This window comes from Neurospora hispaniola (assembly GCF_033458365.1).
Source record: "Neurospora hispaniola strain FGSC 10403 chromosome Unknown B0T23scaffold_7, whole genome shotgun sequence".
Lineage (NCBI taxonomy): Eukaryota > Fungi > Ascomycota > Sordariomycetes > Sordariales > Sordariaceae > Neurospora > Neurospora hispaniola.
This window is the reverse complement of record NW_026944412.1, coordinates 1,708,202-1,735,257: the sequence shown is the minus strand read 5'-3', so window position 1 is coordinate 1,735,257 and position 27,056 is coordinate 1,708,202. Positions and strand designations below refer to the sequence as shown.

At 52.3% G+C, this 27,056-nt stretch overlaps 10 protein-coding genes across 10 annotated transcripts; 8 read left to right on the top strand and 2 right to left on the bottom strand.

Moving 5' to 3' along the window:
- The first annotated feature begins 253 nt into the window (after window positions 1-253).
- Window positions 254-4,360, top strand: B0T23DRAFT_386782 (P-loop containing nucleoside triphosphate hydrolase protein). Its single transcript, XM_062837648.1, has 2 exons — window positions 254-2,138; window positions 2,218-4,360. Exons 1-2 carry the CDS (start codon window positions 584-586, stop codon window positions 4,185-4,187), a joined length of 3,525 nt encoding a protein of 1,174 aa, XP_062689970.1. The 5' UTR covers window positions 254-583; the 3' UTR covers window positions 4,188-4,360.
- Window positions 4,361-6,199: 1,839 nt separating this feature from the next.
- On the top strand, window positions 6,200-7,846 carry B0T23DRAFT_431472 (uncharacterized protein; the record flags this gene model as incomplete). Its single annotated transcript, XM_062840324.1, has 3 exons — window positions 6,200-6,693; window positions 6,764-6,991; window positions 7,066-7,846. The coding sequence occupies 3 exons, from the start codon at window positions 6,200-6,202 to the stop codon at window positions 7,844-7,846; spliced, it is 1,503 nt and encodes a 500-aa protein (XP_062689969.1).
- Window positions 7,847-8,403: 557 nt separating this feature from the next.
- B0T23DRAFT_215906 (uncharacterized protein) lies at window positions 8,404-10,067 on the top strand. The gene is made up of 3 exons (XM_062833640.1): window positions 8,404-8,752; window positions 8,881-9,490; window positions 9,592-10,067. The coding sequence occupies exons 1-3, from the start codon at window positions 8,674-8,676 to the stop codon at window positions 9,839-9,841; spliced, it is 939 nt and encodes a 312-aa protein (XP_062689968.1). The 5' UTR covers window positions 8,404-8,673; the 3' UTR covers window positions 9,842-10,067.
- A 225-nt stretch (window positions 10,068-10,292) lies between these two features.
- On the bottom strand, window positions 10,293-11,096 carry B0T23DRAFT_322776 (uncharacterized protein; the record flags this gene model as incomplete). Its single annotated transcript, XM_062835324.1, has 2 exons — window positions 10,293-10,748; window positions 10,824-11,096. 2 exons carry the CDS (start codon window positions 11,094-11,096, stop codon window positions 10,293-10,295), a joined length of 729 nt encoding a protein of 242 aa, XP_062689967.1.
- A 394-nt stretch (window positions 11,097-11,490) lies between these two features.
- On the top strand, window positions 11,491-13,076 carry B0T23DRAFT_386778 (uncharacterized protein). Its single transcript, XM_062837647.1, has one exon. The coding sequence runs from the start codon at window positions 11,695-11,697 to the stop codon at window positions 12,955-12,957; it is 1,263 nt and encodes a 420-aa protein (XP_062689966.1). The 5' UTR covers window positions 11,491-11,694; the 3' UTR covers window positions 12,958-13,076.
- A 158-nt stretch (window positions 13,077-13,234) lies between these two features.
- Window positions 13,235-14,932, top strand: B0T23DRAFT_386777 (uncharacterized protein). The gene has a single exon (XM_062837646.1). The coding sequence runs from the start codon at window positions 13,589-13,591 to the stop codon at window positions 13,961-13,963; it is 375 nt and encodes a 124-aa protein (XP_062689965.1). The 5' UTR covers window positions 13,235-13,588; the 3' UTR covers window positions 13,964-14,932.
- B0T23DRAFT_386776 (synaptobrevin-domain-containing protein) lies at window positions 14,933-16,328 on the bottom strand. Its single transcript, XM_062837645.1, has 2 exons — window positions 16,072-16,328; window positions 14,933-16,005 (listed from the first exon to the last, which is right to left on the bottom strand). Exons 1-2 carry the CDS (start codon window positions 16,107-16,109, stop codon window positions 15,315-15,317), a joined length of 729 nt encoding a protein of 242 aa, XP_062689964.1. The 5' UTR covers window positions 16,110-16,328; the 3' UTR covers window positions 14,933-15,314.
- Window positions 16,329-16,597: 269 nt separating this feature from the next.
- B0T23DRAFT_364108 (P-loop containing nucleoside triphosphate hydrolase protein) lies at window positions 16,598-19,516 on the top strand. The gene is made up of 2 exons (XM_062836333.1): window positions 16,598-16,902; window positions 16,974-19,516. The coding sequence occupies exons 1-2, from the start codon at window positions 16,753-16,755 to the stop codon at window positions 19,212-19,214; spliced, it is 2,391 nt and encodes a 796-aa protein (XP_062689963.1). The 5' UTR covers window positions 16,598-16,752; the 3' UTR covers window positions 19,215-19,516.
- A 409-nt stretch (window positions 19,517-19,925) lies between these two features.
- Window positions 19,926-20,906, top strand: B0T23DRAFT_215763 (uncharacterized protein). Its single transcript, XM_062833638.1, has one exon. The coding sequence runs from the start codon at window positions 20,009-20,011 to the stop codon at window positions 20,768-20,770; it is 762 nt and encodes a 253-aa protein (XP_062689962.1). The 5' UTR covers window positions 19,926-20,008; the 3' UTR covers window positions 20,771-20,906.
- Window positions 20,907-23,549: 2,643 nt separating this feature from the next.
- B0T23DRAFT_215816 (uncharacterized protein) lies at window positions 23,550-26,412 on the top strand. The gene is made up of 3 exons (XM_062833639.1): window positions 23,550-23,786; window positions 23,845-24,900; window positions 24,980-26,412. The coding sequence occupies exons 1-3, from the start codon at window positions 23,675-23,677 to the stop codon at window positions 26,227-26,229; spliced, it is 2,418 nt and encodes an 805-aa protein (XP_062689961.1). The 5' UTR covers window positions 23,550-23,674; the 3' UTR covers window positions 26,230-26,412.
- Window positions 26,413-27,056: the final 644 nt, after the last annotated feature.

The following is a 27,056-nucleotide window of genomic DNA, read 5'->3' as shown; positions in this document are numbered from 1 at the left end:
ACTTTCTCCCAGCCCCCATCCCCGCCAATGTTGCAATCGACGGAAGTTGGTTGCGGCTTGCCCGCTCGCTGCCGGCTCACGATTTCCGTTTCTGGTTTTCAATCCGAAAAATCATAGTTTGCCCCGGAATTGGCCAATGAGATGTCATGGGTATCAGCGTCTGATTGCGATTGGATGTCGTGAGGATGATAAAAAGTGGGTGAAAGAGGCATGCTCCTCGCGATGAGCATCTTGGAAGGCATGACGGATTTGATAATCTTCAACCCTAACCCTAAAAGACATTGAACCGTTTGATAGCGGACGAGGCACGTGCTGTCATCAGAGGAAACAAATGCAGTGATCTTCAATGACAAGCAAACGGCACTTGGCAAGCGCACGGCAGTTGGCAAGCACACGGCAGTTGCAGTTGCCACAACGCGACTCCCTCGTGAACATGACTGTTCTGGTCTCGTCTTCGCTGCCTTTTCCACAGGAACACGAATCCCGGCGACAGTCGGCACGTCCAGCTTAATGCCATCGAACGGTTTTAACTGACAGAGGTGGAACGCATTAAAGCCCCCCTTGCCACTCAACCACGAAAACCATGGCTTCCAGCCACCATAGCGCCAATGCTACTACTGATCCACTGAAAGGGCTTAAGCGCAAACGCCTGTCCACCGAACCCGAAGCGTCGACGGAGCCGGGGCACGATGCCGCTTTCGCCGGAAATCCTAGCTGCGACTCCCAGGAGAGTTCCGGTAGTTGTGGCCCAGCAACAACGGGGCCAAAGAAGCGGCGAGGTCGCCCCCCCAAGCTTGTTTCCGAGCCTACCATTGCCGAAAGCGAAATCGAATGGCCGGCGTGGTTCAAGGAACTCGAGAAGACGCACAGGGCTTTGAACCTCGTCTACACCTTTTGCTCCACCCGAAAGCATCTGGCGACAACGTTTGAGACGATACGGTCCACGGTTGAGTCGCACACAAAGCGCTCATTAACGATTGAGGATGTAGCCGCTATTGTAGCTTTGCGTCCGGAGAGCATTCAGTTTGCCTATGTCGATGAGCTAATGCTACAGCTGGATGTGAGGGGTGCCGAAAAGGACGAGACCTTCAAGACAGGAAGGTATGCTGGGAAGTCATCTCAGTCCTTTGTGCCTGACGCATCTGTTGGCGGTATGACCGGCTTGGAAGGACTAGGTGATGCTGGCCCGGACCATACCGGTGAAGAGGAGCAAGAGTCAAAATCTGGACGGGAAGTCCTCTACTTTGAGTTCATTGATGAAGATCTCAAGAGGCAAGTCCAGGACAAGAAAACAGGAGTCCCGACTAAGCCGACTCGCAGGCTTCGACATGAGCATGTCAAAATGCCTGTGTATAGTCAGAAGCAAATGACGGCACTAATAGAAAAGAGGAACACCAAGTTCGCCAATGCAGTCAACATTTTCTTGAACCGCTGTGCTGCAGAAAGTCTAGATCCGGAAATGGCACTCAGAAGCGAGTCCGAACCCTTCGTTCCCAGGCCCTCAACACCCAGAGCGTCAACCCCCCAGACAAAACCCAGCACCTTGCCCGCAAGCATCCCGAAGGAGAGGAAAGGTATTCCGGAGATAGTACAGGAGCTGAAGGATAGTCCCTGGTACACGGGTCAGATAATACCTGATGGCCATAGAGTATTTGAATCTCAGGAACCTGTTTACGGCTATCTGAATTTTCTACTCAGCCAAGATCTGGTTAATGCGCTTTACAACACCAAGGGAATTACTCAGTTCTATGCACATCAAGCCGATGCCATAAACGCTTTGCACGACGGACGTCATGTGGTAGTGTCCACGTCCACCAGCTCGGGAAAGTCCCTCATCTACCAATTGCCTGTCATACATGCCCTTGAGCAGGACCGGAATACGCGAGCCATGTACATCTTCCCAACTAAGGCGCTTGCGCAAGACCAGAAGCGGAGCCTGAAGGAAGTCATGAGCTTTATGCCTGGACTGGAAGAGATGATCGTTGAAACATTTGACGGCGATACGCCAATGCATGACAGAAACATCATCCGCGATGATGCACGCATCATATTCACGAATCCTGATATGCTGCATATTACGATCTTACCCCAGGAGGAAAGGTGGAGGTCGTTTCTGCAAAACCTGAAATATGTTGTTGGTGAGTGAGGCCTAGCGTTCATATGCTCAGCCGGCTGCGGAAATGGGAACCCTTTGCTGACTATTATTCACTCTGATAGTGGATGAACTGCACTATTACAACGGCCTAATGGGTTCACATGTTGCCTTCATCATGAGACGACTGCGCCGAATCCTCGCAGCGTTGGGAAATACGCACGTACTCTTCATCTCGTGTTCAGCAACCGTGGCCAACCCAAAGGAGCATTTCACTACCATCTTCGGCGTTGAAGACGTCAAACTCATTGACTTCAACGGCTCTCCGTCGGGTCGCAAGGAGTTCCTCTGCTGGAACACTCCGTACAAAGACCCTGGAGATCCGTCCAGCGGACGTGGTAATGCCAAGTTGGAGTGTTCCCGCCTGTTCTGCGAGCTCATCCTCCGCGGTGTTCGTGTCATCGCATTCTGTCGCGTACGCGAACACTGCGAAAAACTGGTCAATGCAATCAAACAAGAACTGGAGCACAGAGGCCGCTCCGAGTGCATGTCTCGAGTCATGGGGTACCGAGGCGGTTACACTGCCCAGGACAGGCGCCGTATAGAAACTGAAATGTTTGAGGGCAAGCTCATGGGTATCGTGGCGACCACCGCTCTTGAAATTGGCATTGACATCGGAAATCTAGATTGTGTCATAACTTGGGGGTTTCCGTACACAATAGCGAACCTCAGACAGCAGAGTGGGAGAGCTGGCCGGCGAAATAGAGACTCTCTGTCGGTCCTAATTGGGGACAGTTTCGCAACCGACCAGTATTATATGCAAAATCCGGATGAACTCTTCACAAAACCGAACTGTGAGCTTAGTATAGACATGGAGAACATGTTGGTCAAGGAGGGCCACATTCAATGCGCGGCACACGAAATGCCCATCCTACCGGCTAAGGATTCCAAATACTTTGGTGACGATCTAGCAACGGTTTGCGAAGAGCGGCTGCTCAAGGGTGATCGGGGCTTTTACCACTGCCATGATAAGTTCCGACCTCGGCCGTCACAGTTTGTATCCATACGCGATATCGAAGAAGACCATTTCGCCATCGTCGACGTCACGAACAACCGAAACGTTGTCCTAGAGGAGTTGGAGGCATCCCGAGCAACCTTCACTATCTACGACGGAGCCATATTCCTACACCAAGGTAACACCTACCTCGTACGGGACTTCAACCCCGACAATAAGATGGCGCGAGTCGAGAAGGTCAAGGTGGAGTGGACCACTCAGCAGCGGGATTACACGGACATTGACCCGGTGGAGACAGAAGCCATCCGGCGCATCAAAGGATCGAAATCCCTCGCCTATCATGGGGTCATCAGAATCACCCAGGTTGTCTTCGGCTACTTCAAAGTCGATAGAATGAACCGAGTGCTTGACGCCATCCAAGTTGACAACCCGCCCGTTATCCGCTACAGTAAGGGCACCTGGCTCGACGTCCCGAAATCTTCACTCGCAATCCTTACGTCGCGGCGCCTTCACGTTGGCGGAGCCATCCACGCCGCCCAGCACGCCATCATGAGCCTCATGCCCAACTTCGTCATGAGCATGCCGGGCGACGTGCGCACCGAGTGCAAGAACCACCTCAAAGAGTTTGCCAGGCGGGAGACGCAGCGGAAACGGCCGGCTCGACTGACCTTCTACGACGCAAAGGGGGGCGCAGGCGGGTCGGGCATCAACATCAAGGCGTTCGAGTTTATCGACACATTACTGAGGAAGGCGCTCGGTCGGGTGTTGGCATGTCAGTGCCGCGAGGGTTGCATCGAGTGCGTGTGCTCGGACCTCTGCAAGGAGGCTAATTCGGTTATCAGCAAGGCGGGAGCTGAGGTGATTCTCAAGAGCTTGTTGGATGAGGCGATTGATGTGGAGAGCTTGCCAATGGGGCCGGAGGAGACCAGTCCGGCGGGCGTGGAGACGGTGGTTTTGGCGAAACCGGTGCCGCCGCGGAACAGGAAGACGGTCAAGATTATTGGGCTTGCGGGGGAGGAGATTGAGATTCAGGTCAATGATGAGCAGGATGATGAGGAAGAGGAGGTAGATGGTTCATGACTGACGATGTGATGAGAATACATTGAGTAGGTATGTAATGTAAACTGTATGCTTTAAGAAGTCGTCTTGTTTGGAATTCCCGGTTGAAGTATGTAACTATAGATCTCGGCTTACCCGAGAAATGTTTTCATCTTCCCCATGGGGTCCTTGTTACTTATGTTTACTTTTTCCAAGCACAACGTTTCTCCAAACTCATGCAGGTGATGGTTAGTCCTTGAAATGAGGGCATCGCCATGAAGCAAGGGTATGCCTTCCTGGGACCGTCCCACGCCAAAACGTTGCACGAAAACGAACGAACAAGCTTTCAAGGAAGCTTGGCTGACGACTTTTGTGCAGCCCAAAAAAAGCCACCCGCCATGGCACTGCCAAAGTGATATGTACAGTCCAGTACTGGTTTGTTTATTAGTTCGAGACCCCGTGTCAACTTTCCTATGCGTTTTCATGGCTAACTTATACATAATGCTACTATAGATACGCCATCTCTAACATTCAAATGCCAGATCAAATCTAGTTAATGCCTTGGAATTTGTAGGTGTAACCTTTAGGACTATTCGACATAGATTTCGTCTAATACACCATCTATATTGTACTACCAAAAGTGTCTAATATACTAAGCTAACAAACAAACCAGCATCGGACTGTACATATATGGGACCCGCCTTGGCACATAATGACTGCTTTGACGTGTTTTGCACATAGAGTGGTTCCATCATTTGTTGTTGCTTTTGTGTTTGGATGGTGTTTACTCAGCGAATGCTACGGATATGGGCTGTGCAGCGATCAACCTCGTCTTAACAAGCTGGGGCCGAGGGCTCTACACTAGATTTAGTGTAGTGTAGCGTACACTTGGTAAAGAGGATCCACCGCGATGTTTATTTAGCGGAGATCTGTGCACAACGACTGCCGCCGATTATGCCATGGTGTTTCTGCCTATCCATTAGCTTCCTCGTATCCGTCAAGTATAGTGTACAGTTACACATCACAGGCTTCGATACCTAAGCTTTTCGGCACTCGAAACCCATCTTCCGATTTGCCGAAGAACATCAACAAGAGAGAAGATGTCACACTTGAAGCTAGCGCATGGAAGGCTGGGCGAATGGGATTGCACTCGTCTGGATCCTCATCTGCAACTGGGTCTCCCAGCCCTCCAGTCCGAACTCCGTCCACCCCAAAAGCCCCAGTCAAACCCCCACAGTCTGGCCTGAAACTCGACGCCGACGAGCCACGCTCGCCAAAGGGAAGCCAGCACAAACGGATTCTTGGCGCTTGGCTGCCTCTAGGGGTCCCCCTGGTGTGAGAAGAGCAGGGTGGCTCCTGCATCGAACCTCGAGCCTAGACCCATGATAAACGGTTTTCTAACAGCGACGGACCATGCGCAAATGGGGAGGATGAGCGTGGGTTGACTTCAGCTCTCTCTCTCTCTTTTCTTCCCGTGGGGTTGTGAGCGTCATCTGGTCCAATTATCAGATATGTATGCTTCTTGTGAGTCCTGCGATCAATGAGTGAGACCGACGTGGATGCTCATAAATATCACGTCTTGACACTCTTCCTCGTCCTCATTCTTCGTCTTACAAACTCGCTACTGTCCTGTTTTCTCCATGCATCTTCCTACTAAAGAGTTCCCGCCTGTCTCGCCTCATACATAGCCGTGGTTTTTTGTCTTACAAGCTTACTGCTCCACCTGAACTTTGGTCGGGTTGTGACGCCTACCTACCTAATCCAGTGCTGACCGCCTTCACCTAGTGGCTTGCCGATTGGGCTCTTTTTTCCATCTCTCTTCCCCACCTCTGTTTACAAGTCGTCCTTGCTGAAATCCATCATTTTGTCCGTCTTGAATAAAGGACGCTGTATCTTGGGGGGTCACTGCTCGTCGAGACGAGCAACTGCAAACAAACATCTCTGGTACAGGAGGCGCGCTACCGGGAAGCCACCTACCTCCGCTGTCTACAACTACAAATCTTCACTCATATCACTCACAACATACCTAGCTTAGACAGCAACCAAAACACACCATGACATCGCCCTACCATGCAGCGGCGCGAGAAAAGCGCGCCGCCGAACGTATCTTGGACGAGAGAAACGCCAACTCTGGAGGCGTCCCGCGCGGCTCCTCTTCCAGCCGAGGACCTCAACAGCTTCCTCTCCACTCTGATCCCATCGGAACAGAAGGCCACGGCCATGGCTCTCACCACCACCACCACCCACCGGCCCCAAAATCGTGGTTCCCTGTTCGCGCAGGCGGCGAAAGTGGACGAACCGGCATCCACCCGTGGCATTTTTTCCGCATCGTGTTCCGCTCGTCCTCGCTGGCGTCTCGCATGGTCAACGTGCTATGGCCCGTGGTGCCCGCTGCCATCGCCCTCAGATACGCCGCCCCTCATCAAGATCTGGCGATATTCATATTGGCGTATATTGCTATGGTGCCTTGTGCGAACTTGGTTGGGTTTGCGGGACAGAATTTGGCCAAGAAGGTGCCGCATGTGTTTGGTGTGTTAGCCGAGACGACGTGAGTATTTTCTTCCTCCTTCCGCTGGGGACATGGTTATGTAACGTTGCTAACTGGCTGCGGTCGATAGCTTCGGGTCGCTGGTCGAGATTATTCTGTTTATAGTCCTGATAAAACGGTATAGCCCCACCTCATCAGTGGACTACACCCAGGTTATTAGGGCTGCGATCCTAGGTTCAATCCTTGCTACGATGCTGCTCTGCCTGGGCTTCTGCTTCGTTGCTGCTGGTTTCAAGCGCGAGGAGACGCACTTTAGCGAAATTGTCAGTGAAGCCGGTAGCGGCTTGTTGCTCACTGCGTAAGTTCCCACGTCCATCACATTAGAGCTCCGTGTCTAGCAGGCGCAAGTACTCACTGTTTCTTCTGCCACAGTGGATTCGGCCTAGCCGTTCCTACAGCCTTCTATAACGCCCTTCATGGCCGCTTAGACACAAGAGAACTCGAACGCAAAACGCTCGAAATTTCGCGTAGCACCGCTGTCTTGCTCATCATCGCCTATCTCGTGTACGTCTTCTTCCAGATGCGCACCCACCACGGTATCTACGACGCTATCTTCGAGGCCGACGCCGAGCGTGATGACGACAAGCATAAAGAGCTTCAGAGTCATCGCCTCACTCTAATCGAGTCCATCATCGCCTTGGCCGTGGGCGTCGCCCTTGTTACGATCATTGCCATCATGCTCGTCGACAGAATCCACTTTCTAGTTGAGGAACGCGGTGTCTCCGATGCCTTTCTCGGGTTGATCATGATTCCACTCGTCGAAAAGGCCGCAGAGCACTTGACGGCCGTAGACGAAGCGTACGACAACCAGATGAATATCGCCCTATCGACGGTACTGGGCTCAACGCTACAGACGGCCCTTTTCAACGGCCCTCTCGTGGTGATTGTCGGCTGGGGAATGAACAAGCCCATGGGGTTCAACTTTGAGCTGTTCGACCTAGCTATGCTGATCCTCGCCATTTTGACAGTCGGAAACTTCTTGAGGGACCAGAAGACTAACTACCTGGAGGGTATGTTGTGCGTGATCGTGTATGTGGCCATCGGCGTGGCAGCAGCTCACTACCCGAACCCTCAGGAGCTCCATGAGGCATTCCCGACGACGGGCACGTCTCCAGCTCCAGCGACGAGTGGGTCGGAGGGTGGTCATCATTAAGCCAATGGCTGCATGTCTGTTAGATTGTCGGGGAAGGAAAAGGATAGACGAGTTTTTACCATATGATGCATGTTTCGAACCATGATGGCTTACAAAGTCCAAACAGGGATATTGAAAAGAAGATGGAGGATACTTGCTGTTATTATCGTTTCAGCTACATTTAGACGCCGTGGAACAGGGGCGAGGAGTGTCTGGAATGTATCAATATGCACGGCGAGGTGACGGCGAAAGTGTTGTAAAGCATACCACCCATTATCAGCTATCTTTTACGAGGCAGCTTAGAGAAAGGATGCAAATGAGAAAAAATGATATCAGAACTTTACAAGACATTGTGTTAGGAAGTCTGATGAAGGTGGAAGGCTTGGGTTGAATGATGTTTGAGCACTCATAAACCCTAACCCTGGGGTGATACCCAGTAGAACTCGGGCCACTTTGGAGCACTGCCCTGTAGCAGCATCAAACGTCAGCGCCTTGACCCGTGGGGGAAGGGGTCGTCCGCCGTGCTGAACATGGGGACGTGGCCCGTCCAATCCAATCGGCCCCCCCCCCCCCCCCCCCAAGAACATTGAAGCTTCTCTGACGGAGCTTTCCACACAACAGCTCCTAACTAGGCAGGCAGACCACCACCATTAATCACGAACACCTCTGGCACTGTATCCTGCCCGACTGGGAATAGGTTCTTGACATCCCAATCGACCGAACACTGACCGACTGAAAGGGGCCAACCTTGATTGCGTCCGAGAATCCTGCCTACCCAAACAGGGAAGCTTACATACTGTCACAAACCAACGACTCGCCTGGCCGCATTCACGCACGACCACACAAAGATGGCCTCACTGGGTGGTAAAGACTACCACCGTCAGCAACCAATGTTGGACGACGATGATCTGATAGATCCTGACGATGGTAAGCTCTACTGACTCCTTTGAGTTTCTCGCAGTTACATCTCTGTCGTTCGTCCACGTAGACATACACCTTCCACCCCACTCGACAACAACGAGACAATTGCTGACACAGATATTTCCCAAACAAAGCCGACCTAAACGACTTCGACGATCCTCTTGCCCCCTCCTCCTCCCGCGCACCCTTAACCGGCACCATCGGCTCTTCGTCCTCCTCCGCCGCCGCCGCCGGCGGCATCGGCTCGTCCTCTTCCGGAGGGAACACCCAATCAGCCTGGACCTCCCGCATTCCCGGCGAGGACCGTCGTGCGCCCAACAACACCATCGACGAGACGGTCTGGGAGACGCTCCGCCGTGATCTGCTCGCCGTGTGGTCCAAGATGCGCGAGGTGCTGTATCCGCGCTACCTCTTCGGCGGCACCATGCTCGAGTCCGAAGACGGCCTGCGGGGCGCCTACGCCAACATCCGGAACGCCGGCCTGTCGGGCGCCAGGGAGGAGTTGACGGGCTTGGCGAGCAGAGTGATGGACCCCGAGTCTCTGCTGCAGCAGGGGAATATGAGTCCTGGATTGAGGGACTGGGATCTTTGGGGCCCGTTGATCTTCTGTCTGTTGCTGAGTACTCTGCTGAGCTTTAGGAGCAGGGAGCAGCAGAGGGAGATTGTGTTTAGCGGTGTGTTTGCAATGGTGTGGATTGGTGAGGCGGTGGTGACGGCGCAGATCAAGTTGTTGGGTGGGAATATGTGAGTGTCTTATGTTTTCTTGCGGCTTGTTGTAGCTGACAAAGCTACATAATTGATGAGATGATATGTGGCCATGCTAACAGTTTTGGTTCCAACAACAGCTCTTTCGCCCAAAGCGTCTGTATCATCGGATACACCCTTTTCCCTCTCGTCCTGGCTGCCATGCTCTCCGCTCTCTCGCTGTACTGGGTCGCCCGGATTCCGGTGTACCTGGTGCTTGTAGGCTGGTCCTTTGCGGCAGGTATAAGCATTCTCAGTGGAAGCGGCGTTGTCAAGAACCGCGTTGGGTTGGCGGTTTTCCCCCTTCTGATCTTCTATTTTGCTCTGGGGTGTCTGTGCTTCATTAGTTAATGGGTTCGTTTCAGAGGTTGCTCGCATTTAAGAGAGGGTTGTTAACACGTTCCACCTGGTAGCAAATATGCAAAAGGGACGATTAAGGAAAAAAAAGGACCAAGGAAGATTAATCTAGGGAGTCACTCGGCTGTATCACAGATCAAATAGGCAAGTTGACGTTGATGTTGGGAAACTGATTCCCGTCCCATGGTTCCCGGTTTGACATTGCCCTGGCTTTAGGTGATCAAACGTGCGTATTACTGTGCGCTGATCCTTTTGATCCGTCGTTCTTCTTGAACTTATTCGCCCTCTTCGGGGTTAACATACGAATCCCCTTGAATAAAGTCAAGATTCTCCCTCCAGCTGCCGCTAACATCGACTACCGCGAGATTAGCTCAATGACTTCGTGATATGACGCTCATTCAGATTGCCAATAAATCATATAGACCCTCAACCACTTTCTTACCCATTAGCCCCCCTTCCCCAAATACCTCTCCAGATCAGGTCCTCTCCCCCACAACTCCTTTCGTATCCTTTCCGCTTTCTTCTTCTCCACCTCGGCCATCTTCCGAACCTTTTTCGCATCCAACAACTTTTCCTTCTTCTTTGGCACAAGTAGCTGCCCATTCTTAGGCACCTCTACCCCAAGCCCCAAGTGATCATCTTTCTTCTTGCCCTTTATGGGGAACTGGATTCCCTGTGCCGCGGACCCGAGACCTTGGCGGGAGTCTGGGTCCCAGCCGTGGCTTGTCAGGTGTTTGAGCCCCATCCGTGAACGGTCGAGGGCTGAGGGAGGGTGGGAGTGTGGGAGGCGGGATTGATGCGCAAAGGACTGTTCGTGGATAGCTTTGGATTCTGGATTTGGTGCGTAGGGGAGGCTACAGATCTGGCAGATTTCCTGTTGTGGTATTACTATTGGTGGCTGCTCTGTTGGCAGTGTAGTGGCTTGGATTGTGTCTGAGGTGCTGGTGGTGGTGAAGGTGGTGGTAATATCCGTCACTGTTGATTGATTTTCATTTTGTTTCTCGTTGTCTTTGTTTTTGTCCTTATTGGCGAGAACCATATTCAGGTAAAGACCAGCTACGTCAAGTTTTGGCTTGCTGGACTTGGTCGTTGTCAAACTGGTCGAGTCTAGGTCGCCATCGGAGGCGGGGACGAATTTTATCTGTTGTTTGTATAACCCGGTGCCGAAGGGGCGAAGGTGGTGGAGGGGGACGTCTTCTGCATCATCGTCGTCTGTAACCTTGACGGCTCGCCTGTCTGAGGAACCCATTGTTTGTGGGTACATGCGCAGAGCTTTTTCTTGGATGAGTCTGTGTTGATGTTCTGCAATTGACGGTGGAGGAGAGATGGGTAAGCTGTGTTAATGGGTTCGTGAATTGACGTAAAGGCTCAGTGGACCGTCAAGTGGTGAAGTAGAGGTCGGTAGTACCTTGGTAGGAATTGATGGGGCAATCACGGGAGAACCTTGATGCCTGCGCTTGAGGTGTGGTTAGTGGGGCCTGATGCCTGCCGTCGATGCGGCTCTGTTTCGGTTCCTGGTCCCGTTGTGGTCCATGTTGGACCCATTCCTCCATCCGGACTTCGGTCGGTTTTGATGGACTGGGTCGCTAATTATAGCCCCTGAAACCCTGACGTAACCTTGTTTGAGCTGCTGTGGTTGGAGCCAAAACTTCTGGCCAGTTGGGCCTGTAGCCAATTGCGATAGAGGTAGCTCCTCCTTTCTCGAGCTTGTTGTCCTCTTTCATAAGCGTTCTTTGCTTTTGCACCACCAACAACAACAACAACAGCAACAACATCTCAGGATTCGCAGAATGACCCTGTAACATTACTGGAAGCACCAACGATCCCTTCGAAACCCATCCCGCATAATGCCAATTCCCTTCCTCGCCAGCGTTCTCATGGACGGGTGGCCATCATGGCTACCCGGGCCGTGGACTCTTACCAAGGCCGGCAGCGCTCTCGGAGCCATCGCGGTCACAAAGATCTACGCCAGTGGCGCGACATGTACGGCTGAACGGAACATGCACGGTCGCGTTGTCATGATCACCGGCGGCACATCAGGAATCGGCGCCGCTACGGTCTACGAGCTTGCCAAGCGAGGCGCCCAAATCATCCTCCTCACACACCACGAACATAACGACGCCTTTCTCGTCGACTTCATCGACGACATGCGCGAGCGCACCAACAACCAGCTTATTTACGCCGAACAAGTCGATCTACGTTCCCTGCACAGCGTCCGAAAATTTGCGACAAAATGGGTTGACAACGCTCCTCCACGCCGCCTCGACACCATCATCCTCTGCGGATCGACCCTCACACCGCCCGGAAAGGCGAGGACTGAGACACCGGATGGGGTGGAGAGCACCTGGCAGGTTAATTTCCTCTCCAACTTCCATCTGCTGGGCATCCTCAGTCCCGCGATCCGCGCGCAACCGTTCGACCGCGACGTGCGCATCATTATCCCGACATGCTCCGCCTACATCCGCTCGCCGTCGTTGGATAAAGCTTTGGATAAGAAGGACTGGTCCCCCGGCAAGGCATACGCGCGGAGTAAGATGGCCATGATGGTGTTTGGCAAAGCCTATCAGAAGCATCTGGACGCATACAAGAGGCCCGATGAGCTTCCGATGAATGCGCGCGTCTTTTTGGTGGATCCTGGATACTCGAGAACGCCTGGCATGCGTCGGTGGCTTACTAGAGGTACCGTATGGGGTCTCATCGTATACCTCTTTCTTTACGTCTTTTCCTGGCTTTTCCTCAAGAGCGCAAGGATGGGCGCGCAGTCTATCCTGTGGGCGGTCATGGAAGGCAGTCTCGTTCGCGACAAGGGTGGAAAGGTGGTCAAGGAGTGCATGGTGGTCGACTGCGCACGGAAGGATGTGGACGACGAAGCCATTGCGAAAAAGCTGTGGGAATCAAGCGATAAGCTGATTGAGGAGAAGGAGAAGGATGCGGCTGCAAAGCGGGCAAGGGCAAAGAAACGAGAAATGGAGATGGAGGAGGAGAAAAAGGAACAGGAACGCGTTGAGGAGATTGAAGCTTTGGTAAACACGATTAAGAAGGGGAAGCAGAAAGAGAAGGAAAAGCCCAAGAGTGGGAAGAAGGCGAAAAATGGGGAGAAGACTGCCTAGAAGGAGGTCAAATAGACCAGTAACAGCATATAGATTTCACGATCTCATAGTGTAGACTGAAATCTACCATACAGTAATGTACACATACGTACAAAATGCAGGCCGGATATGGAGTTGAATCCCGATGCTCGGGGGCGGGCCGATCCATGAGCGGAGCCCCCCTCGGGTGCTTAGCAGGCAGGCAGGACACCATATTGAGCGGGGATAGAACGCCGGGCCGGTAACTATAGTGGGGCTCTTTCGGCACTTCACGTGAAGATGATCAACAATGACGAACTATGTAAGTAGCATCCTGGGCGATCCAACGTCCCGGGATCATGAATCTCTGGGGTGCAATAGATGTCGCTCATTTTAATCTCCGCCGAGCTGTTTCTAATTCCAGAACTTGTACCTTATTAATCAGGAAGCCGAGTCTCGGCCCCAGCGATCATATCCGTTCTCAACCCCCGGAAGGCTCACACAGTTAACTATTGTCCTCAACAACACACAGCTTCGTGGGCCTCCCTCAACTCCAACTCTACTACGCAGTTCAACCGTGACTTCACCCAACCTATAAGCCGAGAGATCACTAAATACCAAATACTGGCACTAAGACCACCAACGCAAGCAAATCATCAACACCAAAACATCAATGACGACCCTCCCATTAAACCCCCCAAAGGCTCAGGTACCGCTACTATCATCATCTTCGTCACCTTCACTCTCACAATCCAGAACAAAGCACCTTACGTCTGTTCCAAAAGCGGCAATGCCACCATCACCTACCATGACTCTCGACCCATCCTACTGCCATCCAGTTTTCTTCACGCCAAGACTGCGGAGAAGTCCGTCTTTTACACTTCAAAAACCCGGACCTAGTGGCGCATCATCGTCGCATGCGGTGAGCCCGGTGGTTCATGGGTATATGTTCCAAGACGCGCAAAGGCTTCAGAAGCAAGGGGTTGTGAGCCTGGGAAATATGGCAATTGGGTCGGCGAAGGTTGCTGGGGGAAGTTCGAGGCTATGAGGATGCTGGATGAAAATCGGTGTGGATGAGGAGGCGTCAGATGCGAGACATACAGTCGGGACTCGGGAGCATTTCTGACGCCCCATGATGGTGAAATTATGAGTGGTGTGTTGTTTACAACGAGATTTACAACCCGTATCACCATTATCGTATCTCAGGATCAAGGGGCGTTATAGAACGGACTTCGTGCGGTCTCAAGCAATCACTGATGATCTCAAGCCGAAATCAAGACAGAATATGTACAAATACCTTTCAACTTGGCATTACAACATGCCAATTCTCTTCCTCTCGACAACTCACTCGACAACGGACCACCAAGCACCAGTGACTAACCAACTAGGCCCCTAGCTATACACTAGGTCTTTCACCCTGATCTTTCAACGTTGTCAATGAGACATATCGGCAAGCGATTCAGCAAAGGGCAAGTTCAAATCATCAACCAAACCAGACTCACAGACCCTCACCATGGCCCTCGCCCGTTTGATTCCTGACAACAGTGCAATTTTCGACTAAAGGAGCCCCGTCCGCTCCGCCCCCCCAGGTGTTTGCCCGATCTATCCGCATCCGTCTGGCAACGCGACAGTCCCCTTGACAATCTGACGACAATCACGATATGGCAATACGACGTGGCGCGTCGCCCAAGAATGGGGGGCAAACTATTGATGAGGCAGCGGTGAGGGGTCTGGGGGTGCTGGTTGACTAGGTCTCATCATCTGATTTTTGTTTTATTTCTTCTATTCTCCCGGTGATTTCTTATGGGCGATTTTGACGGCAGAGGAGGTGATGATGATACTAAGCGAGACGTTACTGTTATCGTAGTGAAGCGGGCGCTTTTGGTGGAGAACTTGTGGCTGTCGCTGTTGACGAAAGTAAAGCAGGCGATGTCCCGCATTGTCGGACCTGGTGTTGATGAAATCGATGTTTGTATGATCATCGTCGCTCGTCTTTTTAACAGATATATCACGGGAAACTTCAACTTGGATTGGGTTAGGTGCTGTAAATTTTTAAGCTCTCCGAGTTTCTTTCTTTCATATCACCAACACCGTGATTGCAGCCACTCCGTCCTCATTTCCCGGCGGGACATTGCGTCCACAAGCGATTAAGGAGAGAAGAGCATCTGATTGAAAAACAAAGCGATGATACAGGCTCTACATATTACAACCGGAGCAAACATTAGCAAAGGAACAGAACGCAACCGCAGGATATGGAGGAAAACGCCAAAATCAACGTAACAACAACAGCAAAAAGCCATAACGACATGAGACCCCGTATTTTCGTAACCCGTCACTCATTAAATCCAAGTCCACTCAGGCAACCGGACACCCATAAATAGGTCTCCCAACCCAATCCTTCATGGCAAGCTGTTCTTCACCGCAATCACGATCGACAGCACAATCAACACCACCACCAGCGCCAACAGCGCCATCAACTTCACATTCTTCCACCACATCTTGCGCTTGAGCCCCCTGCTCCTAACCCTGAACTCGCGCGCACTGCCGCCCAACCTATCCGTCTTATCCACCAACAGATCAATCCTCTCGCCTCTCTCCAGCAGACCCTCAATGTTCCTAGTCATGATGCCCTTCACATCCTCAATCTCCCGCTTAGCATTGGTAATTGCATCGTTTTGTCCCTGGCCCGTGGTGCCGTAGTCGACCATGAGCGTCTTGAGCTCCGAGTTGAACGAGGCCGTGCCGTAGTTGGGCATGTCCGAGAAATCGTTGGTCGGTCCAGGTGGGTATTGGGCTAGAAAGCGCTTGCGGACTTCAACCAAGAAACCGAAGGGGATGCGGCGCCCTAGGGAGGAGTCGGCTACGACCAAGAAGGTGAGCCCCCCCGCGGAGGAGGCAGAGGGCTGCGACGTCCAGTCCGAGGGCGACTCGGACATGTAGTGGATGTGGTAGGAGCCATGGGTGTAGGTGAGCTTTTGAGGGGTCGAGTGGTCGATCTTGGGGAGAATCAGCGAGGCGAGGGAGGAGGTCTGGGACGAGGCGGAGGTGGTGCACTCGGCTAAGATGGTGGTGTTGTGGGCGATGCAGGAGCTGCGGAGATGGGTGTCAGTGATCGGCGAGGGCTTGTGGGACAGGCAAGGTGGTGAAGTAACGTACTAGAGGAGAGGAGTTGCTGAAGTCGATGATGAAGCCATTTTTGGATGCGCGCAAAGAGGTATAGCGAGATTTCCTTGGGTCGGAATCACCAGGCCGCGGGTGTTAAGTAAGTGTGAAAGACGGTTGAATGGCTCAGCGTCCAAGTCTCAAGATGGCGGATCGCGGCTCGTGGTGATCGAATGGTATGATCGATGCTGAACTAATCGAGACCCGAGATTCGAAAAATGCTGTTTCTACTTAGTGTAGTAGTGTCGCTGTCGGTCACGGTGGTTGCCACTGAGGTTACAGAGCGGGCTCAGTAGTTGAGTGTCACTGTCCACTCACGGGCTGCATGATGACGATGCAGGACCACTCCACCTTTGACGGCCTTGTGGGCTTGGCGGGTGGGTCGGTTTCGAGTTCAGCCGGGGGTGAATAGCGACGGGAGGGAGTCCCCACTGCAGGGGTCAAGGGAAGGCAGCACAGTGCCAAGAGAGGGAGTGCTCCCGTCTGTGGAAGGACAGGAACCAAGCGATAAAGAAAAAGAATTGGATCCGAGGGTCAGAAACTCGAGTCCACGATAAGAATTGTTGTAGCGCCTCCATCCCACGTTGTTCCGGGCTCAAGTTCACGCCTCTGAAAACCAACACTTTGTGCCACTCGAACGACGAGCATGATCGCCGGCGCACTTCGTCCACCGTCATGAATGCGTTGTTAGGGCAGGCCTGGAGATGTCCGCGGAGCGCAGTCCTCGTTACTCGCCGCTTTCGGGTGAAGTCGTCTAAACCACCCAAGAAGCCCGCGCCGCGCAGCTCCAAGACCGCTTCCGACACTTCAATCAGATCTTTTAATGTCAGATTCTCTCGCCATCTTCCGCCCCGAGCTCTCATCTTCCGGATTGCTGACCTTCTTTCGCCTTGCAGGATTTGCCAGCTGATGAACAGCTTCGACGACGCCTCAATGACAGGGAAAGGGCACAGCGCAGGACGACGCCCTCGGAGCCGGCGCTGCGGCAGAGATACGACGAGTTCTACGACCTTACAAAGCACCGTTTGAATCACCTCCTATGGGAATTGGGACAATGGGACCCAGAGCACCGGGAATACAGAGCATTCGGATTGCACACTCAAGAGAGCTACTACCAAGAGATCTCCTTCTTCAAAGAGGCTTTGAAGAGGTCCTTTCACCTGGCCAGCGCACTCGGCATGACGTCGCGGACTGATAACCCTCTGTTCTGGAACCTGCGCTCTGCCTTTATCAAGGGGGATGCAGCAGGATTGACCAAGGAGCTTCGTTATGCGCTCCAGACCTTCCTGATGCGCAAGCAGTTCTCCAAGTCCACCACAGAGTTACACCTACGACTTGCCGATTTGCGCTTCCCTTACGAATGGTTCCCTGCGACTCGTCAACTGCAGCGCACTATTCACCTGCACGTCGGCCCGACGAACTCTGGAAAGACCTACAACGCCTTGAAAGCTCTGGAAAACGCGAAATCGGGCATCTATGCCGGACCTCTCCGGCTGCTGGCGCACGAAATCTACACGCGATTTACTGCAAAGGGCAAATCGTGTGCCCTCATCACAGGCGAGGAACAGAGGATACCGGAAGACGCCGACATGTTCTTCCGAAGTTGTACGGTGGAAATGACGCCATTGAACTGGAAGGTTGATGTCGCCGTCATTGACGAAATTCAAATGATCGCCGACGAACACCGTGGTTGGGCTTGGACCCAGGCAGTTCTGGGCTGCCAAGCAAAGGAGCTTCATCTCTGTGGCGAGGAAAGAGTGGTTGATCTGATACAGGAACTCTGTGCTCGCTTGGGTGACAAGTGTATTGTGCATCGTTATCAGAGGCTGAACCCCTTGCTTCCCATGGAGCAAGCTGTTGGCACCGACTTCAAGAACCTCCAAAAAGGCGACGCTGTCATCTCGTTTTCTCGAGTCAACTTGCACTCTCTGAAAGCTGGTATCGAAGAAGCGACTGGGCGTAAATGTGCCATTGTTTATGGCTCGTTGCCGCCCGAAACCAGAGCGGCGCAGGCTGCCTTGTTCAATGACCCGAACAACGAGTACGATTTCCTGGTCGCCAGTGATGCTATTGGCATGGGTCTGAACCTAGAGATTAAGCGCGTCGTCTTCGAATCGGCATTCAAATTCGATGGCATGGCGCATCGCCCCCTGACAATCCCGGAAGTTAAGCAGATTGGCGGTAGGGCTGGTCGTTATAGGACAGCCACTGATGCTGTTCGCTCCGGCAAAGAAGAGGAGACTTCAGCTACGTCTGCCTTTAGCAAGTGGGGAGCGCCGGGTTTCGTCACAGCCATGGATGATCAGGACCTCGGTGTTATCAGAAAGCATCTTCAAAACGACGCCAAGCCCATTGCCGCGGCGGGTATCTTGCCGCCATCGCACATCATCGAGCGGTTTGCCTCCCTGTTCTCTCCCGATATTCCACTTGCGTTCGTTCTGTCCAGACTCAGGGAAATGGCACGGCTCTCGAGCTCCTTCAACATGTGCAGCTTTGGCGAGCATCTCGACATCTCCGATGTCCTCAAGGAGTTCGACCTCAGCATATACGACCGATCGGTCTTGCTGACAGCCCCCGTTTCACTCCGGGAAAAGGGTCAAAAAGACATTCTCAGGGCATTCGCTTGGAGTATTGCCAACTTATCCGGAGGTCACTTGCTCGAGATTCCCGAGGTTGATCTGGAGGCGCTCGATGTTGATGCTTCACAGCTTGATCCCCAGGGACAAAAGAACTATTTGCTGCGACTCGAAGGTCTCCATAAAGCTGTCACTTTGTACCTGTGGCTCAGCTATCGGTACCGTGGCGTGTTTGTCAGCCAAAAACTGGCGTTTCACGTCAAATCTCTGGTTGAGGAGAAGATCACAAACTGTCTGGAAGCTGCCGATTACGAGGCAGACAAGCAACAAAGACGTCGTGAGATGCTCAGACGCCAGGCCCAGTCGCATAGCAAGAAGGAAGAGAAACTCCTTGGCGCAGAGGCTGAGGAGGCTCCTGTCGCTGAGAGCGGTCCCGGTTTGTGGGACGCGGAGGGACACGAGGAGCCGCTGTATCGGGAGAAGAAGGAGGTCAATGCTGCTCTGCCAGTTCGCGCTCGCAGGACAACTGAGAGCCTCAATAGCCGTGTCTCTCGAGGATAAAGACCTCCAATATCTGTACTATATGGAAGGTATCTGTACTATATGGAAGCTTGGAGCTGGGCATGTTATTATGATATATGTAGGTCTTCCGAAACGGATTTGAATGCCAGTAGAATTACATGGATGGTCGGCGTTGGTATTAGGGGGCAAGTTGGTTACCCAGCGATTGGGGAGTTGTTATTCGATGTATAAAAGCTTCTTGGAAGTACAAGTTCCTCTCTGTAGCTACAATTTCTAGTCTTCTTTTGCCCTTGGTGTTGCTGATCTCTTTCAGACATTTCAATGTGGACTGCTCGAGTATCATGTTCCACTGCATGGTGATTAGTATAGTGTACAGAATACTGTGCTGTTCCTGAAGCGCCTAGCGGGTTTAGCTGTCTGGGGCTGAGCTTCCACCATCCACTGTCGAGGTCTCCACAGTGTGCATATGATATCATCACATAGGTGCCCTCGGTTAGGCACCATCACTGGCAACAATTCTTCCCATTACAGCTGTCTTCCACCACGGCAAATCACCAACCCATCACCACAACCTCCACAGCAACCGAAGCCTAACAGGTGGAAACAACAAGGTAAGCTTCAGACTTCTGCTTACAGCAACCGGACCCCAGCTGGGTAGATCAGAGCGGGTTGTTTCGTGCGCCGACCGCGGGGTCAAGCTTCATCAAGCTGCCGGTACTCTAGGTATGCTCTAGGCACTCTCATCGAGCATAAGCTGATCAAGTCTTTCCGAAGATATCTTCAGCATCAAAGACAACCAAGCGCACAGATAGACCTCCCGAACTACCATCATCATGGCCTCCAACGAAGTTGATCCCCACGGCGGCGTCCCCGCTGCTTCCGATCGTCCGGCCTTCATCCCCCTCGAAGCCAACCCCGAACTCATGACCAGCCTCCTCCATAAGCTCGGTCTCTCGACATCCCTCCAGGTTCACGACGTCTACTCCCTCACCGACCCAGACATGCTCGCCTTCATCCCGCGCCCTGCCCTGGCTCTGCTGATGGTCTTCCCCGTCTCGGCCGCCTACGAATCGGCTCGCCTCGCTGAGGACTCTCTCCTCGAAGACTATTCAGGCAAGGGCCCGCTAGAGCCTGTTCTCTGGTTTCGCCAGACAATCCGCAACGCCTGCGGTCTGATGGGTCTGCTCCATGCGGCCATCAACGGGCCGGCCCGCCAGCTTGTGGAAGACGGTTCGACTCTGGACAAAATCATCAAGGATGCGACACCGCTGGATCCCGTTGCGAGGGCAAGAGTGCTGGAAACGAACTCTGAGCTGGCTAATGCCCACAAGAGCGCGGCGACCCAGGGCGATACCGAAGCACCGGCCGCTACAGACGAGGTCGATCTGCACTATGTCTGCTTCGTCAAGACCGAGGATGGAGGCTTGTGGGAGCTAGACGGACGCAGAAAGGGACCTCTGAAGAGGGGTGAACTTGGCAAGGACGATGATGTCCTGAGCCAAGCGGCGTTGACGCTTGGACCGCTCAAGTTCCTAGAGAGAGGGGGCGGCGATTTGAGGTTCAGCTGTGTGGCACTTGCCAGCAGCTTCGATTAGAGAGTGGGTGGAAGAGATGCGCATCTCCTGCTCGAGTCGTTGGAAGACGCGAAATAAGCCCTTACACCAGCATTCCGCCTTGCCTTGTGTTGTAGAACCAGCTCAAGGGACAAAAAGGGTTGATTATCAGCAAGCGTATGTACAAGTCCCACGAATATTCCATGCATGGATTATTGATGACTGTGCAAAGACATAGCATAGATTTACTTGAATATCACAGGAATTTCACAATAGCTACTCGTCGGAGTCCAGACACCCGGAACCCGTCTCAATCACAAAGTATTGGGAAGCATCAGTTTGGTAGGATCTCTGGAATGTCGGTCAAGAGAAATCCCCAGTTCCTCGTGGCCGGGCCTACGGACGCTCTTGATCGGCCTCGGGTGGAGCTGAGTTATCCCGGCGACTACTATACATGTGACACTTTTCCCTACATAAGGGGCTCCCGGGGAAGGTCCAGGCATGCATAGTTGACAAGGACAACGATCAGATTCGAGCAACATGACACCGGACAAGTGCAACGAATACGTGATACGAGAAGCAGTCTGGCTACCGGCATACCCCTGTAACTTATGTCAAGAACTCAGAGCGATTCGCGAAAATAAGAACGTCTCAACAGCATGACGGGGCTAATGAGCACTCGAAGACCAAAAACCAGGTCAACAAGTGGCTACTCATCCATATGTATGGGTAACGGCCGGAGCAAGCGGGTACAAACAAGGCAAAACCCTTCTGCCGACGGGAACTGGCATGGCCAAACGGGAAGAAATTAACACGGCCTTGGAATGTGAGCTATCTGGGCCACTCTGATTGCTTCCGTGGAGGAAGAAGTCGGGTGGCTCCGCGGATACTACGAACCCTTGAAGCTCTGGACTCTTTAGTAAGAGATCTGATATTCGCGATCACGCCTGCGCTGCGAAGCAATTCCCAAAGATGAAGTCATGTCTAATCTTCTGATAAGTACGTGAAACCTCTGTATCCTCGATCGATCACTACTTGAGATATGAACATGATTATTGGCCTTGGGAGCCCCCTTTGTGATTCAATTTTAGTCCATCATACTGTGCTAGACGCGACTCTACAAACTTTTGGAAACCGAAAGTATACGAACGTTGGCGTACTTCTGAGGGAAAGCCAAGACATCTCCGGACCCCTATGAATGGCTCTTGAGGGTAGTGTCACTGACAAGGGAGCATCCTACCTCAAAAAAGACCCCGGTTCTTCTGAATCGCTAGAAGGATGGAAACAGACAGTTTGCTGCATGGGAAGAAAACGAAGGCCCCCAAATCAGATGGCGACATGGGCTGTGATTGGGTAGCGAGGCCTTCGAGGCGTCCAGGCGAGAAAACGAAGCCCCCAGACGTTCGGCTAGTAACCGCCCAAGCAGCGATCATTGCGCCAGACATCGCAAAGATCGCTGAATATAATCAGGCCAGGGGGTCGCCTAGCTCCCTTGCTTCTCGGGATGAGATCAGTGGTAGCTACCCCATTCTTCTCGCTCCTGTACCATCAAGCTTCTTCTTGATTTCTAGCCGTGCTAGCTTCGGTCATTTGTTTACTTCGATCACCCATATCAGCTGGGATCATCAGCGATGCGTGTCTTGCTTGTGCGTCGGCCATGGTAACATGAATCATCCATGGTAATTTATCACTGACCCAAAGCAGCAACTGCAGCTGAGATGATGACGCCTAACTACCTTAGTTACCGACCACAAACAGCGCCTTCCCCAATTCTGTTAGAAACACACCACTGCAATCGAGGCGGGCGATGCATGAGGCGAGAGTGGCAGAAGCGAAGCAAACGCAGGGAGACTGATGTGACCGAAGGGACAGGGTACCTGACAGATATCTCCATGACGGAAGGTTGATCTCCGTTGGTCCAGTCCAATATCGTAGATCATCCGCCACAGACGACTTCAAACAAACGCTGTACGGCAGCCTCACTGCTCGAAATAAGCAAGAACTCAAACATCCGTATGCCTTCATTCCCCGCGACATCCAAAGCTGGACAGTGATCATGTCGAGCGGCTGTTGCTTGACGCTCCACTGTCATGAACTTCACCCAGTCAGTGCTACCTAGTGAAGACAGGCAAGAAATGCCAGATACGGTGTGAGGAGAGAGAAATCAGAAACAGACACGCTCACTCGACATGTACTCATCCTCCCGAGTGTGCTACCTCACGCCGGGGAAACCCCAAGATGTGAGCCATGTCAAACCTATTCCAACCAATCTCGACTCTTCACCACTTGAACAAAGCCAGTGTCAAGTCAATTGGGCTGTCTAGTATGCAGAAGCGAATTCCACGGACACTGAGCCTCTCATGGCAACCTCTCGGAAGCCCACGGCGTAACCTAGTACCTCAGCTGCGCATGCTGTGCCAGCGAGATGCTGAGTGAACATGTCCTTCATCCTCAGCAGCCGCTTTTATTGCGTGGTGAACTGCAGGCTTGGGGGGCATTTCTTCTTGGTCTGGAACGATGGCTAGGAAACCCATCCTTCTCGAAGAAATACCGGCCGATTTTGTTTGCTTTCTTCTCCCCCCCCCCCCCCCCTCCTCCTTTTCTTTCCTTCTGCTGCTTTTCTCGATCCGCTTCTGCCACCCTGTGACTTTTCTGTTACTGTTTTCCCCCTTGTTTTCCCGCTTCCTACATTGCATCTTTCACTTTACAACATAGACTTTGTTGAGATTTCTGGTTGATCACTTCTGATATCCTACGCCTAGTTCGACACAAAACTCAACCAAGGTACTTTTTTTGGAAGCAGGATACCAAACTAGTTTTGAGTTTGGTGTCTGCGCTTATCCACATACCGACAACATCTTTATCCACCTAGGGTGCTCTCACCTTAAGCCTTCGGGCTGGCTGCAAAGTCTTTCTAGCTGCTGATAGCAGCTTCCAGTCATCACAATGGGCTTTCTTAGACTATTCAGCAAGAGGTCGGGTAACAAGAGCAAGGTGGATGTGTCTCCCAAATCGTTAGATTATGAGGCTATGGTTGCTGGAGCACCCCCAGTTCTAGGTGAGCTCTCACACTTATACTTCATCACGTCAAGCCACTTATGTACTAACACAGATAGGAACGAATCCGGCACGAGGAAATGGACCACTCCAAATCAAGATCCTTCCGCGAGATGTCAGCGATGCCCAGATTGCCGTCAGAGCCGATGGGTTAGTGGCCGATGGATTCCCAATGCCAAGTCCCGTCACCCCTAGCTTTCGAGCGGAGGATGTCGAGCGACCAAGCTCAGCCCCGAATGGGCTTCGGACACTTTCTCGCTCGTTAGGGGCCGGTGGCAGCTTACGAGTTACACGAGGTGCGAAAAGCCTCCTCAAGAGACCACCTCCACTTTCATTCCGTATGGCCAGACCCGAGACTTCACCACGTCCCCGATCAATTTCTCAGAATGGGATCGATACCATTGTCTTCGCCCAGCCACAAGTTGCTCCTTCGGTACATTCAAGAAGTAACTCTATTGTCAGCAATACCGGAAGCCGTTACAGAGATATAATCGAAGCGCACTCTGAAATCAAGCCTATCAACTTCAAGATACGAATGAAAGCTACAGGCATCAGAGATTATGGCGAGGATGTTGCAGAGAGGAATCTGGGAGAAAACGGTCACAATCTGGACTCACCCTCGGTCAAGGCATTTTATGCTCGTTCCTCCATGATCTCAGAAAAGTCAAAGATGGATGAGATCACAAAAAGGCTTGAATCGGAACCGAACAGCCGTAGAGCCAGGGCACCAGCGGTGGCTTTGAATCTTCCTATCGATTTGTCGACCAGCTCGACCATCTCCCAGACCTCGCCGCGGGCAACAACATCCTATGAACCAACATCTCCTTCCTACGCACATCCGGATAGAACACTTTCTCTAGATGTACGACTGCCAGTGAACTGTAATTTGCAACAGTCCCGATCTGTCAATCCATATATGCCTGTCGAATCGAACCAGAGCACCAATGTTCCGAAGACAGCCGCCACCACAGAACAGGATACCGAAGTGCATGATCACCCTCCTGTCATCGAATGGCCCCTCAGGACCATCGCTGCTAGTACGCTGAAACCGTCTGCTGGGGATGCTACTCTGTCTTTGAAACTGCCACAGATGATCAAATCTACACCATTATCCCGTAAGTAGCCTATCTAAGCTTTTCGTTGGTGGCTGAGGAGACGTTCCTGTGTCTAGAGTACTAATTCATCGTGTAACAGCAAACGAGGAGCAATCGGCCCCAAGAGGCCCTAGCGCTTTATCAAATGCATCGTCAGTGAAGTGTTTTGCGGTGAACCCCGAATACCATCACGAGCGATCATGGTCAAGCTCATCCTCCACTGTCTCGATTTCGGACATGAGATCCAACCCGTCTTCGCCTTCAAGATCCCAACACACAGCCGATACTTCGGTTAACTTGAGCCAAACCTCGTTCAAGAGCGCCACACCATTACCGAGCTTGACATTCCTCCCGATACCAGAAGCTCCCGATAACTTCAACATTGACGACTACATATCAACAGACGCGTCCTCCATCAAGGGACACCAACGTCACACCGGCGAAAGCGAGGAAGAGCTACTTTTCAATGACTTTGGCTACGGTGCACATGGTACACAGCTACCCGGGCTCTTGGACTCGAGCACCCTTTTTGAGCGGGAAGCCAGCCCGGTTCCAATTCAGAGTCAGCATTGCCGTTGCTCCTCATGGACCACTACTCCGATCAATGCCGGTTCGTTTGGGAGGGCAGTCGGACAACAGCGGTATGTCCTCGACACAGGTGTCGAGGATGATTCAGATGAGACAGACTATGAAGACTCTTCAAGGTTGATGTCCCCTATCCCTCTTCATTCGCCTAAACCCCAACACCATCACGCTCTCAGCGGAGATATCTACCATGGAGTGGTGGGCCATGTTCCACGAACTCGGACCTTTGGGAGTGATGGAACCTTTTCGTTGCAAGGGTCGCGGGGAACGAAGAGAACACCGGTTGTCTTGAACTGTCGTGGAATACAAGGTTCGGAGATGGCTGTTGCTAGTACTGATACTCGTCCTATCACCCCGGTTTCTCCCAGAAACCAGAGCAAGGATATCGCCAAGATCAAGACACCCGAGAACACAAAGGGAGAGAAAGGGAAACAAAAGATGCAAGAGAAAGAGGATGAAAATAAGGAGCAGCAAAACGACGCGGGCAACAAAAAATTGCTTCTTCCATCAACACCAGAAGCTACTGTCACTGCCGCTATGAAGCGAAGGAAACAAATCAAAGCGGGCAAGCGGGCAACAGAGCCGATCAGGAAACGAAGACCCCCAGGGCACGGACAAGGGGTGATTAGTAGCCCCAAGAGCCCCAAGAGTCCACCAAAGAGTCCAAGGATAGCAAGTAAGAGGTTGATGCAAAGAACGACGCCGATAGGGGCTGGGGGAGGTGAATGCTCTGACGAGGAACATCATGCGGATACTGAGGGATAAGGGTGATAGGATAGCTACCTAGGGTAGAGTTGAGGTTAGCTACGTTGTAGTTGTTGTTGTTTCCTTTGTTGAATGACCCGGGACTTTTCATCTTGTGGGTTGTGGTGAGGAGGTGTGGTTTGTTTGGTCAAAAGTTGGGGTTTGGCTAGCGATTTGTCTATTTTTCATATTCATATATTTCGAGGTTGGGAGGAGTTGTCAGCACCGCATGATGCTCAGTACCTCACATCAAGTCTAGACCTACACAATCTTACCATTTGCTTTGTTCACACAGAACACATCGTATCAGTCTTTTGGTTATCGGTCCTTACTCCAGACTGTAGCTTGAACGGTTGGGAGATTTATAGTGATGCTTGAGAGGCAGCGATGGACACGCTATTGAAGAAGCTTATACTCAGCCACACGGGTAGAAGATGTACAATAAAATCAGGACATACTCGAATTCGCAATGCTTCTTGCTGCCATCAGTCTTCGATCTCCTGTATAGTGTGAAGGCAGAGGAGGAGGAGGAGGAACTGGAGGAGGAGGAATGCCAAGGCGCCATGATAAGCTATTTCTGGATTACTTGGCCCAAGCGCTAGGCTAGTGTACATGTTCCAGTTCAGCGGCTGTTGCCCTGTCTCCCCGTTACAAAACGCTATTCCCAAAAGAGATAGGCGAGCTTGAGAGACCGCAAGCCTGTCCCACTCCAATTAAGGATTCCCCATCCACATGCAAGCGAGAGTCGCCCCCGGGGGCCTTCCCCCGCGGACGGCCAGACACTGTCAAATTGGAGGGTCTTTGGCCTGAACACTCCTCAGTCACGTCCTTCAAATACTAATATTGCA